General features: G+C 48.7%; 2 protein-coding genes across 2 annotated transcripts; one reads left to right on the top strand and one right to left on the bottom strand.

Annotated features, from left to right (window-relative positions):
* The first annotated feature begins 3,686 nt into the window (after window positions 1–3,686).
* Window positions 3,687–6,376, top strand: LOC125543993 (putative clathrin assembly protein At2g25430). The gene has a single exon (XM_048707516.1). The coding sequence runs from the start codon at window positions 4,292–4,294 to the stop codon at window positions 6,122–6,124; it is 1,833 nt and encodes a 610-aa protein (XP_048563473.1). The 5' UTR covers window positions 3,687–4,291; the 3' UTR covers window positions 6,125–6,376.
* A 6,212-nt stretch (window positions 6,377–12,588) lies between these two features.
* LOC125532615 (BTB/POZ and MATH domain-containing protein 1-like) lies at window positions 12,589–14,111 on the bottom strand. Its single transcript, XM_048696614.1, has 2 exons — window positions 14,075–14,111; window positions 12,589–13,643 (listed from the first exon to the last, which is right to left on the bottom strand). Exons 1-2 carry the CDS (start codon window positions 14,109–14,111, stop codon window positions 12,589–12,591), a joined length of 1,092 nt encoding a protein of 363 aa, XP_048552571.1.
* Window positions 14,112–16,632: the final 2,521 nt, after the last annotated feature.

Consider the following 16,632-nt stretch of genomic DNA (forward strand, 5'->3'; position numbering starts at 1 on the left):
GAGCTTGGTTATTATACCAAGTGTATTTCCCCCCACTGATATAAATCTCTCTCAGGGCCAAGGCATTGATGATGGAATTGAATATGTCAGTAGCTCTATTATTCTGCATCTTTTTATTTTTCTCATCACCATGGCGCAAGACATTGAAATCACCCCCTACAATATAAGGCACAGTCATGCTACTACAACTAGCAGCCAGTTCTATTAGAAATTCCTCTTTAAACTCCTCATGGGCTGCCCCATAGACCACCAGCAGGCCCCAATCAGCTTTCTTCTTCTTATCGTGCAGGTTTAACTGCAAAACATATTTCCTTTTTGCACAGGAGGTGATTTCCATAGTATCTTGCCTCACTCCTCCTAAGATGCCACCAGACTTCCCCATAGATGGAATCCATTCCCAATGGAAAAGACCAAAAGGGTCAATTCTCCTAATGCATTTAGGAGTAAAATGTTCCTTCATAGTTTTTTGCAAACCAATAAAATCCAGAGAATGGTCACTAATCATGTCTGAGAGGCAGGCGGCCATTCCTTTCTTGCCTACCCCTCTACAGTTCCAAATGAGCCCTCTCATTTGGAACGTTTTTTATGAAAATAAGATCTAGTAGTCCTGTCAGGAGGCAATGCAGGACTACATCACACATCTTCAGAGGATACTGCCTTATTCTGGCTCCTATTCACAGGCCTAGAGAGCTTAACGGCAGATTTCTTTTTATGTCTCCTATTCTTCAGTTTACCAGAGGTTTTTTGTTCAAATACAGTTTCATCTTGGTCAAGCCAGGTCAAGTTAGCAGGAACGGATTTTCCTAGTCCATTGGTAACTAAAATATCATCCTCAATATCAGCATTATTGTCCCCAATATTCTTTTTACTATCTAGATTTTCTTTCACCCTATCCAGCTCTCTAAGCACATTCACACATGTAAAATCATTATCAGGTATTTTGACCCCCATACAAGTGGCTCTATACATTAATTCTTTATCAGAAAGAGCACCGGAAGAATTCTTGCAAGATATACTGATGTTACCTTCCAGGTTCTTCTTCTGAGCCAGGTTAATAGCTTTAGCTTCAATATGCTCCTGTCCCCCTTGTGTATTGCGCTTGCTGAATCTTAGTGCCACTTCAGGCGCAAGGGGAGGTGTGAGGATGATCTCATCGTTGTGATCAGAAAGAGGAAGCTGTACCATGTAGTCACTTGAGGTCTTCAGATCTGGGTATACGTCACCATCCACCTCCACAACCTGAGCAGAGTTAGCCCCAGTAACATCAAAAGACAATGAACGACGAGTTGCGGGTATATCATTTACCTGCACATCTTTAGGCTCAATTACATGTTCCAGCGGGGCCATATGTATATCAGTCTCCATAGCCACCATCCAGCGTGAGGTATCCAGAGTTGACTTCATCTAGCAGATCTAGTAAACTTAATCCGTCAAACCAACTTGACCAAAAGTTCTCTTCATCTTTTTCTTCCTTCTTCCTTCTTCCTTCTTTCTTTCTCTCCCTTTCACGTGGCCACCGACGACTCTCGCCACTAGATGATGTACATCAGCTAGCTAGGGCTTAGAACAGATGATCCGCAAAAGTAAATGGATAAGGCTCGTCGAGCGCGATGTACACATGCGAAGATGGAATCGAGAAAGTAGGTGAATTCGTACTTCACAGGCCATGGTTTGGACACCTGTTGTTCAGAATGAGTTCTTCGCATCTTCCTTCTCCTATTGGCACGATGGTGTGAGCCAAAACTCAAGAAATCACTGGAATCGGCATGGGCTACCATGTTTCTCTACATGTGATGTTTCTAGTCCATAGGATTTGACAGTTCATGCCGTTGCTCTGTTGGTGGTCGGCAACAACGGGTAGGGCGCCGTCGAGCCGTTGACGCTGAGAAGAAGCACCACAATGGTCAGAAACGTCTGGAAAGGCGAAAAAGGTAAAAAAAATGTTTGTCGTAATCTCGCTGGAGACATTGAGGAAGGGAGGTGTGGCTAAGGGGAGGCACTGTGGGCAGCGGGATGGGCCGGGGGGCGACTCTTGGTGAGGTGAGCGGCGGCGACAGTTGTCGTGGATAGCATGGTCGTCTCTCTACTTATCTTGAGAGATGCCCTTCTTCGGCCGAAGTATAGTCTAAAGGGTGTTTATGTAAAGGATGTGAACTTGTAAATTTAAGGAGCTAGACATTTAGTGTATCTCCCGGTTAAGTTAGGGTAGTCTTGGAGAGCACGTCACTGCATGATCTTTTCCACCTGCCGCTTTCTCCCGAAGCCTTATTGGAAGTTCGAGACCTGCAGTCCTTGTCCATCCACATGCGCCCATCCACGACTACCGCTGATGTTTGGCACTATACCTGGGGGCAAACAGAGTTCAAAGCGGCTGATTACTACAGATTCTGTTTTAGACTTGCCCCAAAGCACCCAACCTTCAGGTTGCTCTGGCGTTCCAAAAGCACCATGAAAATCAAAGTTTTCGGCTGGCTGCTCCTTCTCGATCGTTTGAACACAAGGAACATGCTGAAACGTCGTCATTACAACATTGGTGAAGTCTTTGACTGCCTTCTGTGTGGACAACATATTGAAGAAACCGTAGACCACATGATCTTTACCTGCCCCTTCAGTGAAGCTTGTTGGGAGAAACTTGGCATTGACTGGCCTGAGTTTGACTCCAGACTTGATCTGATTGCACAAATCAATGAGTCTGAGCATCGACCTCTCTTCATGGAAATTTTTCTCACAGCAGCATGGAGTTTGTGGAAAGATCGCAATAACAAACACTTCAGAGGGGTCGACCCCAGCACTGGCTCTTGGTTGACACGTTTCAAGAGAGATTTTGGCCTCCTCCAACACAGGGTAAAGGAGGCGCAGAGGACATTTGTAACTACTTTTTGTAACTCTCTTACCTAATTCCCTCCTTGTACCTTCTAGATAGTAACCTCTTTTTATTCCTCCACGACCCCCCCTCCATGTGATGGGGGTGTGGTCGAACACCCCTTGTAACACTACTGTAACTCACATGTAACCTTTTCAAAAGGTAGAAATATATACACACAGTAGGAGCCTCTCCTACTGTCTTACCCCTCAAAAAAAAGTTAGGGTTAATTCCCTTCAAATATAGCTTTTATGGCATCTGCCTGAGATGCTACAAGCTCTCATTTTTTCTTCCCGAGTGCCTCCTAGCACTGCCACATGTCAAGCAAAGATAGGTTTTCTTTTCTTCTTCTTGAGAAATAGGATTGGCCTATGTGGAGAGAGTGATTCATGCGGATCAAATCCAATCGATAAGAGAACCCCCAACTCCATTGCATTGTCGGAATACATGATTCATATTTGAAACATGTTGACCTTCATGTTTCTCTCGTGGTGTAATCCCCTCCTAAGAGTACTTTAAACACATACTCCCTCCGTTTCATATTACTTGTCGATGATTTAGTACATAGTTGTAATAAATCAGCGACGAGTAATATGAAATGGAAGGAGTACCTTGTAAATCACACTCAATTAATGCTTGAAATACATTTCCACCATCCGAAATATTGTATTTCGGCTCATTATTCTTTGATTGAAGAAACTGCACTGCAGCATGATGTCATCATCTTATTATTCTGTGATGTGAAGAAACAGACGTTACTGCAGCTAGCATATTTTCACCAGGTTATTATACTCTTTGAACGAATCGTACGGCAGCATATTCTCATTGGCAAATCCCACGGTATACTCAAGAGAGGCATGGCCTTTCGTAATATGAGATGACTATATCCCATCTAGATGTGATTTAGCAAATCTGTATGTAGTAATAAAAATGCATCAAGACGTACTACTAACTCCTAGCGGGCGGACCGAAACTCGCCGCCCAAATGGAAGATATGGATATTTCGATGCTGGTTCAACCGGGGCGTTCTGATCCCATTTTCCTTAGCATGAAAGCTACCGGATTTTCCCAGAAACGAAATCTCGTCTGTGTGCCGCATTCTCCGGTCCGCCCGAAGGAAACGCAACGACGCACTCCATTTTTCCAGAAAGAAACGCGCAGCAGCAGAAGAATCAACGCACCGCACCGCAGTCCCTCCCCCTCGTAGACTCCGCGGCCGGGTCCCCCACGTCAGCCGCCGCCGGCAGCCATTGACTGGCCCTCCGACCCCTCAATCCGCCGAATCCCAGCCGTCCGCGCACCCCCACCGCTCCTCCTAAAACCGCGTCCTCGTCTTGCTCCGTCCCTGACTCCGCCCCCCTCAAGAACCCCGCCGATCGACCGTCTTCTTGAATCTTGGATTCTTGATCGCGAGCTCTCCGGCCGGCCATGTCGATCCGGAAGGCGCTGGGCGCGGTCAAGGACCAGGCGACCATCGGCATCGCCAAGGTGTCCAGCGCGGTGGCGCCGGACCTGGACGTGGCGATCGTGCGCGCCACGGCGCACGACGACGGCCCCCCCGACGAGCGCCACGTGCAGGAGGTGCTCCGCCTCACCTCCGGCTCGTCCAGGATCCACGTCGCCGCCTGCGTCGCCACCGTGTCGCGCCGCCTCGCCAGGACCCGCGACTACGTCGTCGCCGCCAAGTGCCTCGCGCTGCTCCACCGCCTCGTGGCCGACGGCGACCCGCACTTCCGCCACGAGCTCGTCCGCCCCGCCGTCTCGATGGGTCGACGTGGTGGTGGGGCGCCCGTGCTCGCGGCGCTCTCCGACTTCCGCGACGAGGCGCACTCCGCGTCCTGGGACCACTCCGCCTTCGTGCGCGCCTACGCGCTCTACCTCGACGACCGCGTCCGCTTCCTCCTCGCCCTCCTCCCCGCGCCCCGCACCGTGCGCTTCGCCGACGACGGGTACGGGTACGGTGGCCGCGCCGGGGGCGCCTCGCCGCCTCCGGACATGACGGTCTCGGTCCACGACATGGACGTCGAGGGGCTGCTGGCGCGCGGGCAACAGCTGCGGCAGCTCATCGACCGCTTCCTCGCCTGCCGCCCCACCGGAGCCGCCAGGCGCAGCCGCGTCGTGCTCGCCACGCTCTGGCCCGTCGTCAAAGAGAGCGCCAGGCTCTACGAGGACGTGGCCGTCGTGCTCGCCGTCCTGCTCGACCGCTTCTTCGACATGGAGTACCCCGACTGCGTCAAGGCCTTCGAGGCGCACGTCAGCACCGCCAGGCTCGTCGACGACCTCCTCGCCTTCTACTCGTGGTGCGACGACGCCGGCGTGGCGCGGTCCTCCGACCTCCCGGAGGTCAAGCGCATCGACGACAAGCTCCTCGAGACGCTCGAGCAGTTCGTGCGTGAGCGCGGCAGGGCAGTTCAGAACTCGCCGCCGCCGCGACAGCTTCAGCACGCTGTTCAAGAAGCTTCCCCGAGCGAGGACGAACACCACCAAGCAGAGTACGACATGAACGGCATCAAGGCGCTCCCGGCCCCAGAGCATGTCAAGGCTGCGACGGTGGCGAGGCCCGAGCCGGCGAAAGCTAGCGCCGCGCCGGTGTCCAGGGCACCCGATCAGACTACTGACCTGGTGGACCTCAGGGAGTCCGTGGCAGGAGCCGACGAGCAGGGGAACAAGCTGGCGCTCGCGCTCTTCTCGGAGCAGCCACAGTCCGCGAACAGCAGCTGGGTCGCGTTCCCGTCCGATGACAGCGCCCCCAAGGCGACGACGACCTCCGCGTGGCAGACGCCGGCGGCCGAGCCGGGGAAGGCCGACTGGGAGCTGGCCCTGGTGGAGACGGCGAGCAACCTGTCGCGCCAAACCGCAGCGCTGGGCGGCGGCATGGACCCGCTCCTCCTGCACGGGATGTACGACCAGGGCGCCGTCCGGCACCACGCGCGCGCGCAGGCCGCGTCCGGGAGCGCGAGCAGCGTGGCGCTCCCGGGCGCGCCCGCCGCACACAACATCCTGGCGCTCCCGGGCCCCGACGGCGCGGTCGGCGGCGACCCGTTCGCGGCCTCGCTGTCCGTGCCGCCGCCGTCCTACGTGCAGATGGCGGAGATGGAGCGGAAGCAGGAGCTGCTGGCGCAGGAGCAGAGGATGTGGGCGCAGTACCGGCAGGGCGGCCTCAACGGGCTCGCCGTCGGCGGCGGCGGAAGCGCGTTCGCGTCGAGCACCTCGGTGCCGATGCCCATGGCCTACCACGGAGCCGGCGGGTACTACTACTAGCTCCAGTCCTCGAGCTAAGCGGCCTCTGCTCATTCCCCCGTCGAGCTTTTATATGTGAATAATACTCTGGACTCTGATGGTGATTTGCTATGAAAATTTTTGTAACGCGAACTGATTTGATCCTGCTCGATCGCTGAGGTTACCATGGCGATTGAGAATTTGAGATTGATTGTGAAAAATACTTATACGACGCAGTAGTAAACTACTGATAAGAAATCAGTTCTTCCCCCCTTGAGATTGATTGATTGTTCATTCATCCTTGATGTTTGGAGTTTGCTGGCGTACGAAATTTTCATGCCAATTTGTCACTGTCGTGATAGTGATAGAGTGTGATGTACGTATATGATGGTGATTTTGGTTTGGTACATGCTAAAACTGAAAGGTATATTGAAATCCAGCTGGGGGCTAGCATCAAAAGCCCCAGAATATGTAATGTCATACCTCCTCTGTTGAATGTTTCTTCACATCACAGAATAATAAGATGATGCTTCAATCAAAGAACAATAGGAGTAAGCTGAAATGCAATATTTTGGATGGCAGAAATATATTTCAAGCATTAGTTCTGATAGTGTTTCCCCCCCACATTCCCATTAATTGACTGTGATTTACAAGGTACGTATATGTTTATAGCACTAACTCTGACTTGGTTTATTGGTCCCCTTTGTAATTTGTGCCAAAATTTAATCAAATATTTAACTAAAAAATGATAATGCATGTCAACAAAAATTATATCGTTGGATTCGTATTTAAATATAACGGATAATGATATAATTTTTTGTGACATGCATGAATATTTTATTAGTTAAATTTATGGCCAAAATTTGACACAAAATGCAATGAAGACCAATAGACCAGGACGAAGGTAGTCCTCTAGAGAGTCTCTGGTTCGTACGAAAAATGGTTCGCACTCACTACAATAAAGTTAATCTTTCTAGATTTTAGGAGGGGATTACAAGATGGGAGAAGCATGGAGGTCGACCAGCTTCAAATATGAGTATATTTGAGAGGATTTTTTTACGTTTAGGGAATTAACCCTAACTCGAAGATCCATTAAACGTCTAACTCCTTAAAATTACAAGTTCACACCCTTTACAAAAACACCCTTCAAACTATATTTAGGCCAAAGAAGGGCATCTCAAGATATGTTGTCCACGGCAAGTGCCGCCGCCGCTCACCTCGTTGGCGGCTGCCCACCGTCCCACCCCGCTGCCCGTGGTGCCTCCCCCCAGCCACACCTCCCTCCCTCAATGTCTCGGGCAAGATTATGACAAACATTTTTTTAAACTTTTTCGTCTTCCCAAAAGTTTCTGACCACGTTGGCGCTTCTTGTCAGCATCGACGGTTCGGCGGTGCTCCTCCCCATCGTCGCCGACCACCAGCAGAGCAGCGAAAGAGCTGACAATGTCCTATGGAGGAGAAACATCACGTGTAGAGAAACATGGTAGCCGGCGCCGATTCCATTGATTTGTTGAGTTTCGACCACACCATCATGCCACTAGGACAAGGGAGATGTGAAGAACTCATTCTGAAGAACAAGTGTCCAAACCATGGCCCTATCCATTTACTTTTCCGGATCACCTATCCTAGGCCCGATCTGGCTGACGTACATCCACTAGTGGCGAGAGTCGTCTTTGGCCGCGTGAAAGGGAGAAATAGAAAGAAGGAGGAAGAAGGAAGAAGAACATGAAGAGAACTTTTGGTCGAGTTGGTTTGATGGATTAAGTTTCCCGGATCTGCTAGATGAAGAAACGTTTAATCCCTTAAAATAAATTAAATTACAGGATTGTAGGACAGGAGATCTGCCGAAAATGCTTTTACAATATCAGAAGGCAGAGGTGCATCGAACAAGGCAACATGCCAGAATGAAAAGGCTTTGTTTATGCATGGCGTGTATACATCACTACTAGAAAAATGGCTATAAATAAAATAGATACTAATAGCGCACCTGACATGTGGTGCGTCACTACAATATAGCAGTGGCGCACCATGTGCAGATGCGCCATTAGTGTGGAAGACACTAATGGCGCCACTAGTAACAATTTTTTTTCATTTTTCCAAATGTACTAATGGCGCATTATGTAAACAGTGCGCCATTACTAAGTTTTTTCCCCTAGCTAATGGTGCACCGCCAGGGGGTGCGCCATTAGTAATCTTCCCCCTAGCTAATTCACCCGATCCCTTCGTCCCTCCCTCCACTCCCCCCTCGCTCCGACGACCCCCGCGCCCCGCCTCGCCGTCTCGGTCCTCGCCGCTGACCCACTGCGCCGCCGCCCCGCCTCGCCGTCTCGGTCCTCGCCGCTGACCCACTACGCTGCCGCCCCACCTACTGTGCCGCCGCCCGGTCTCCTCCGCCCGTAAGCCCCCCTCCTCCTCTGCCCGTCCATCGCCTTCGGCCTCCTGCCCCACCCGCCGCCGCCCCACCCGCTGCTACGCCGCCATCGCCGTCGTCCTTGACCTCCTCTCCCCTCCTCTGAAGAAGCACTGAATTTTTGGCCCTTCTCTCTCTCACGCTCGCTCGGCCCCTCTGTTAGGTTTCCCCCCACCCCACCCAAGCGCGCCGCCGGCTGTCTCCCTCCTCCAACTCCGACCCCTCCACGCCTCGCCGCCGACGCCGCCGTCCCCCGACTCCGCCCCGCCCTCACCGCCTGACGCCGGTGAGTTCCTCGTCTCTCTGTCTCCTCTCTCGTGTGTACTGCTCTAGTGTGAACTACTAGGTTGGATTGGTGGCTGCCAGTGAAACAACTTTGTATGGTGCTGGCAATGTTGTTGGTACTGTCAATGCTTAGTGTGATTTTGTTGGTACAGCCAATGATCCTGCTAGTGTGAATTGGCTGCTGCTGCTAGTTCGATTGCCTGATGTGCTTCTGTATGGTGCGTGGTAGATAGTGGCTACTGTGACATTAGATTAGGAATTTTTGGACGACGACATAAATGAATTTTTGGTCTAACACCAAGATCTCCTACTCCTGATCAATTGAACGAAACCCACTGTTGACTGTACCAATTGAACAAAGCTGCAGGGTACATTATGTTAAAGATTTCATACTTTAGTGATTTTTAGGAAGAGCACTTAAAAAATTTAGTCAACATTGATTTCCTACTTTAGTAAAAAATTATTTGAATTAGTTTTAGTGCAACAGAGGCAACTCAGAGTTTGAAAATGGCATTAAAGGAATTTGTTTTTGGGGTAAATTCTATTATGAAATAATTCCTACTGTTATTTAAAATATAAATGAAATGATTTGGAACACCAAGCAAGAGTTATGTTTCAAGTTGCCGAACCTTTTCATATAAGTTTGCAGAAGATTTAATTGATCATACAGAAAATGAAAAACCAAGGTCATACCGATCCTAGTTGGTATTATTTTTCATGGCTAGAAGATATATTTTTGTACCCCGAGTGAAGGGAAGGAGTTTGCTGGGTTTTGTCTCCGACCATCGTGTCGTAATGATTTTGCAGGTACCCCGAGAGGGCCTTGAGTTTGTCGGAATGTCGATTAACTTCCGTTCCGGCAAATTCGGGTACTCCATATGTCCTATTTTCAGCAAAGGTCATGCTGAAATTTTTCGTGAATTTTAGCATGACTTTGCTAAAAATAGGACATATGGGGTACTTGCGACAAATGCATGGGCTGGGGTATCTTAGTACTTAATTAAGTAGGATCAACTGCCTCTTGTGTTATACATATAGAAGTGTGATATCAACTCATAGTTATTACTAATGTCAGTTGCTCGTCATCGATAAACCCTAATCTGGAAGAGGAACCACTCATCCTATGTAGTTTTGAATTATGAATGTAGGAAATGTCGTCATCGGACGACGAAAGTCTCCCGGGGGAATGCGGCTGGTGCCACGACGATCGAGGTCTGTGCGACATGCCTCACCTGGATGATGATCGGCGCTTCAGCATTAAGCTCGAGGAGACCTTCGAAGTTGAAACGATACGCAACGACGACAATTGTTTTTTTCATAATTAAGCATGACTTCAACTATTTCAACGTGTAATTTTCATCTTTTACAATTCGAGTATAACTTAGCCCATGCCATGCAAGACGCTATATCTTGGAGAGGATGAATTTTGAAGACCATGAAATTTCTGAAACAAAAAAAATTCACCTAAGGACTCATCACGATGTGGACTTTGAAGTAAATCTGAGAGCGTAACCCATTTTGGTTGCAAAAATTGGGAAGCATTTTGCAAGATGTATGGTTTTGATGAGGGTATGCTTATCACCATGGATCTTGGTAATCCTGACATCGACCAAGACAATATGGACATTTGGGTCCTTGTTGATACGCCTCCAGTTCTACCGCTATGTGAGTTTCTCAAACATAGTTATTAGCTAATTTATATTGTTTATTTCAAAATAGTTGACAGCTTATTTCCATTGACAGCTTATTTTTATTGTTCAAAGAATGTCCGGGAGATGGTAGACAAAACCCACTACACCGATGGCTCCGAATTAACAACTTACAAGGAGAAAAATCATCTAGTCAGATTTTGTACTGACATTGAGAATTACAATATCCACAATCAAACTCCTCAACATTATGGTCAATACGTGCCACTTGTGCATGTGTTCAACTACGGTAACTACCATGGAGATACCCTGGTAAGATTTTTACTATTACGACATCCGTGCATCTTTTGCATACTTCTAAAACTAGTACATCATTGCTAACTATGAAGTTATTACCATGTTTTTCAACAGATAATCCCAGAGAATTGTGTGCCTCATTTGATGTATCAGAAAGGTAGTCTTAATGTTTTGAACATACAGCCAGGTCATCCTACGAATCTCAACTGTCCATACGAGATTTCTAAAAGAAGTGGAGACATGAAAATCAAAGGATGGAAAAAAATGTATGGACAGTCGTAAGGAGGTTCTTGGAAGCAAAAGGAAGAGAAGCGCAAGAATTGGAGACAGGATGTTCTCCATTCTCCATAATGGAGAGTCAGGGTCTATATTGTTTTATGCTATTTTACCTTAAATAGGGTATTTAGGCCCTGCATAATACTGATGATCATGTGCTAAGAACAATTAAGTAGGGTTGGTTCGATGACTATCAGGATGATGATCGTATGACTTGTTATTAATAACGAGTAGAAGTTGTATGATGATGATTAGTAGGACTTGTTAGGATTAGTATTACTTCCGACAAACTCGCTACTCGCGGTCTCGAGACTTGTAATGTTCTATCTTTGTTCGGTCTTTTGAATTCAGAAACTAATATGATGAATTGTATTCGAAGACTAATTTTCTATTGTATTCGATGAATCTCCTCTTGCTGTGTGATGCTGTCTATATTCTGTCCAATAATATATTTTGTAACCTGTGCAAAAATCAAAAAAGTAAAAAAACACTAATATTCATACTAATGGCGCATCACCCCACAGTGCGCCATTAGTATGCCAAAGCACATGGGTAAATATGCCCCCTGGGAGGCATACTAATAGCGCATATTAGTCTATACTAATGATGCACGGCGTGGTGCGCCATTAGTATATAATACTAGTGGCGCACCTGTGGTGCGCCATTAGTATATAATACTAGTGGCGCACCAGTATAGCGCCATTAGTAGGCAAAGCTGATACGCCACTAGTAGGCCTTTTCCTAATAATGCGCTGCACATCATGCCCTGACTAAATGCGTAAATGCGAATAGAAGTGCATCGGCTACATGCAAATGGCGGGAGAAGAGGCGATGTCACACGGATTAAGACCCCCTGTGATCGTGAAGGCTTGTTTTGTTCGGTTCCTAGATTAGATTCAAGGAAGTGATACAAATATTTTAAGTGGTTTCTGTTTGGATGTATGCATGCATCCCGCGCGAGAGATATTGGAGCATGGGGATGTTCCAGTTTCTTTGGAGATGAAAGGATATTATTTTCGTTGGAGCAGTACATATTACAAAGTTGTGGTGAAAAGTCTTGAAAGAACAATTAGTCACAAATTGCTTTAAATAGCTTTCTATTTTCCATCTATGAGTAGACTTTGTTTTCTTAATACAAATTGATATGCAATTCCGTGAGCTTTGGAGAAAAAAATTACATTGATGGCATAAGCGATTATTTACAAAATATATTATACATTTTCATCTATGAGGATAACTATTTATTAGTAGCAATTTTTTTCTTTAAAATGCAACTACGTCTTACTTAGTGAGAAAAAAAATCCTCTAACAAACTAGAAATCATATCCAGTATAGGAATTTAGCAACCACAAAGCAACAATAAATTAACCCCCCTCGACACACCTTTTCATAGGAAAACAATGATTCTTGTACTACGTAAAATACTTGTCAAACGCAAGATAACCATAGTTCTCGTCAAACCACAAATAGAATCCCGGGTGCCAATGCACCAATGTAAAAGACAAAAGAAAACACAAATGTGAAATAGTCTAATATGTAATGTTCCAGCACTATTGTTCTAATTAAAGTCTAAACTCACCAACAAAATTCTATGAAATCTGTGCCTTAGCCTGATGATGTCGTGGGCTTCTTCGAATCGATTTTGAAACAAGAGGTTTCTTCGATTTTTTCTCTTTTGCAACAAAGTCAATGCACTTGTCCTTCAACTCGAGGCAATTGTACATGTCAGCACAAGCTTGAATATCTGTAACTGTATCCATTGACACATTATCCCATAACTTTTGGACGCACATAAGCTTTAGCCGGTCAAGTGCGTACCGATCTGCGGCGGCAAGTAAGTCAAACAATACCTCATTGGAATTGGATGTGTTATCCTCTGTAGTAGTAGTAGGAAACTCATCCGTGTATATGAACCGAAGCATACGTTTGAATGTTGAAGGTGTGATATCGTGTAGTGTGATGGATGCCATTGTAGCTTCGGCCATGGACCCAAAAAGCTCTGCCTTGAAGACGGGTGAGCGGGCTGCAAGAATCGCTCGGTTCACGGGGAATGTCTCACCGTGGACGGTAAACGACACGTCGGTCCCATATGCGTGAGCGTGATCCAGTAAGCAGCCGAGATGGTTCTTGATGTCGGATGGCGGCACGGTGACAACAGGGGTAGTATCACGCGTGACCATGATGGTGCATACGAACGTGACGTGCCCGTCAATAAGATAGGTTTCCTCTAGGTCCTTTCTTGGCACAAACCGATTCCATCCCCAGTCGTCGAGGTGGTCAGGGGCGCCCATGATTGTGAAGTCATGAAGGTAAGTTTTCAGTCGTATTTCTGATGGCTTGTCATCTCTATCCTTTATGAAGGCGATGAAGGTTGCGCGTACGCTTTCGGAATCGCTCATGTGCTTAAGGTAGATGGAAACATAATTCCCCATGTCATCCTTGGAGTACCCTACCGGTCCGCGCGGGTAGCAGTCGATCCTCCATAGGTGTTGGCCGACGGTGAGGAGCTCAGAGCAGACGACCTCGTCGATGCCAAGGTTCTTGACTTGCTCGTAGTCTACCCTGAAGTGGATGGAAGCAGAATCCACACAAGTGGTGGTCGTCGACGCCGGCAGTACCGGAGTTCGGGTGATTCCTTTGCTCACTGTATGATCAGATCAAACAAGAGTTAAATACACCGGTTCTCAAACCGGGAGATCAAAAGAAAAGTATACACAGTAGACGATCCAAACGAGAGGGCACCCACTGGCTGGCTAGTCTCCGGAGTTGGCGGCGGCGATCGGTGGTTCCGGCCCCGTCACGGTCCTTGCCGGAGCCGTCGTACACCAGATGTGCGGTCGCCTGCTCGCTTCTCGTGGGTCTCCTGGATGCCTAGGGTTCGATCTACTACCGTCCCCAACGCATTGCGCTTTTTCTCCAGAATCCTATTGGGCCTGCTGTTATTTAGTACCATGCGATCAGACTATTTATCGTTAAGATTCTTTGGGTTTTTTTTAACATAAGATTCTTTGGGTTTGTTCCCATGTATATCTCTTGTATGTAGTATCGACCATGTATATATAGGACATACACTACCAGAATAAATGACGCTGCCGACGGCCCCCGTCGACATAGATGGAGATACGCCGATGGCCGGGGAAAAGCCGTAGGCGTACAGAAGCCATCGGCAAAACTTCGTCTATGCCGACGGGCACCGTCGGCATAGATTAGCCGCCGGCATCTCCCCCACTATACCTACGGGGACCGTCGGCATATATACGCTGTCGGCACACATATGGGCCCGCCGACCCAGGACCGGATGGGGAGTTGACGCTGTCACCACTATGCCAACGGCCCTGACGGATGCCGTCGGCATAGTTAGTACACTTTTTTTAGTTGTCAGAAAACACGTGTGCTATCTACGCCGACGGCCTGGCCGTCGGCATATCTGTGGTCTATATATGCCGACGGCCAAACCGTCGGCATATATGTTTAAATCTAATTTATATAGACTTAAACATACAGAAATTATATGTTTTTTATTTTTGTGGTCTATATATGTTTCTTATTTCTTATTTTATAATTTTAAAATTTAGACTTGATTAGTTTAAATCTAATTTATATAGACTTAAACATACAGAAATTATATATATATTTCAGGCAGAATTTTCCCTATATTATGAATTTTCGGTTTGTTTTTACTTTTGAGTACGTTAAAATGTAACCTCATGTAATTTTGCATATAGGTCCTTATACTTAGTAAAAATCACAAATAATTCATACTTCCATAGATTTTGACAACTTTTAAATGACTTTTTTATCATAATCTGGCACCGCCTTGTAACAATGCCATCGAAACACCGTACCAGGTCCTGATGCGTGTGTGAATGTGTTGTGACATGTGTAGATGCCCTTCTTGGGCTCCGAGGTGTGCCCCCCTCTACGAACGGCAGAGCCGCCGTCACTTGGAGGGGGGAATCGTGCGCGTCGGGTAGAACCGGAGGGAATATATTAGTTGGTTGGGTCCAGACCGTGTTCAGGGTTGTTCCTATGGGCTGACCAATCGCAACCAGGTGGAAGAGTACACTGGTCAAAGACCGTCCGGTGAAAGTCAAAGGCTAGATCATCGTGCCGACGCGTAGACCCGACGCGTCCGTTTCCCCCTTCAGGTGCCGGCGGCGGCGCCGTCCGTGAGGGGGGGGGCACACCCCGGAGACGCGTGCCGGGCGTTTGCAACCGCCACAACACTTTCAGACTTGTGAGAGGCCGCCCACGCAAGATTTGGCGGCATGCTATCCCCCGGAGGCCACCGGCCACAGTCGTAGACGCACGAAGAGCAATCCGCGTAGAGGGAATTTTTCCGAAACTTCTGCATCACCAAAAAATATGAAAAATTACCATCGTTCCTATAGCACATGTGCCCACGTCGTGCAAAAAAAACTCATGATTTTATCGCGCTCCGAGTACTTAATAATATTCACGCCGCATCGTTACCACAAAACGTCTACTACCGTGTCATCGCCGTTCGTGAGGGGGCCACACCCCGGAGACGCGTGCCGCCTCTTTGAACATGCCACCACACCACCCCGCATGTATGAGGGCTCGGTGCGACGCTCCGGCGGCATTGCTACCCCCCAGGGCCCCCGTCCCGCCTAACCCTGTAGCGTTTGACCACGGGATCTAGCCCTTTGACTTTGCACGGACGGGCTTTGAGCAGTGGACCTCCCCACCCGGTTGTGTTAGATTATCCCATTGGAACACTTTGGAGCAACATCCGGGCCAGTACCACAACAATATCCCCTTCGTGTAGACCTGACGCGTCCGTTTCCCCCCTCCAGGTGCCGGCGGCGGCGCCGTCCGTGAGGGGGGGCACACCCCGAAGACGCGTGCCGGGCGTTTGCAACCGCTACAACACTTGCAGACTTGTGAGAGGACGCCCATGCAAGATTTGGCGGCATGCTAGCCCCCGGAGGCCGCCGGCCACAGTCGTAGACGCGCGAAGAGCAATCCGCGTAGAGGGAATTTTTCGGAAACTTCTGCATCACCAAAAAATATGAAAAATTACCATCGTTCCTATAGCACATGTGCCCACGTCGTGCAAAAAAAACTCATGATTTTATCGCGCTCCAAGTATTTAATAATATTCACGCCGCATCGTTACCGCAAAACGTCTACTACCGTGTCATCGTCGTCCGTGAGGGGGGCCACACCCCGGAGACGCGTGCCGCCTCTTCGAACATGCCACCACACCACCCCACATGTATGAGGGCCCGGTGCGACGCTCCGGTGGCATTGCTACCCTCCAGGGCCCCCGTCCCGCCTAACCCTGTAGCGTTTGACCACGGGATCTAGCCCTTTGACTTTGCAAGGACGGGCTTTGAGCAGTGGACCTCCCCACCCGGTTGTGTTAGGTCAGCCCATAGGAACACTTTGGAGCAACATCCGGGCCAGACCCACAGCAATATCCCTTCGTGTAGACCCGATGCGTCCGTTTCCCCCCTCCAGGTGCCGGCGGCGGCGCCGTCCGTGAGGGGGGCCACACCCCGGAGACGCGTGCCGGGCGTTTGCAACCGCCACAAAACTTCTAGACTTGTGAGAGGCCGCCCACGCAAGATTTCGCGCCATGCTAGCCCCCGGAGGCCGCCGGCCACAGT

Source organism: Triticum urartu, chromosome 1 (assembly GCF_003073215.2).
Source record: "Triticum urartu cultivar G1812 chromosome 1, Tu2.1, whole genome shotgun sequence".
NCBI classification, from domain to species: domain Eukaryota; kingdom Viridiplantae; phylum Streptophyta; class Magnoliopsida; order Poales; family Poaceae; genus Triticum; species Triticum urartu.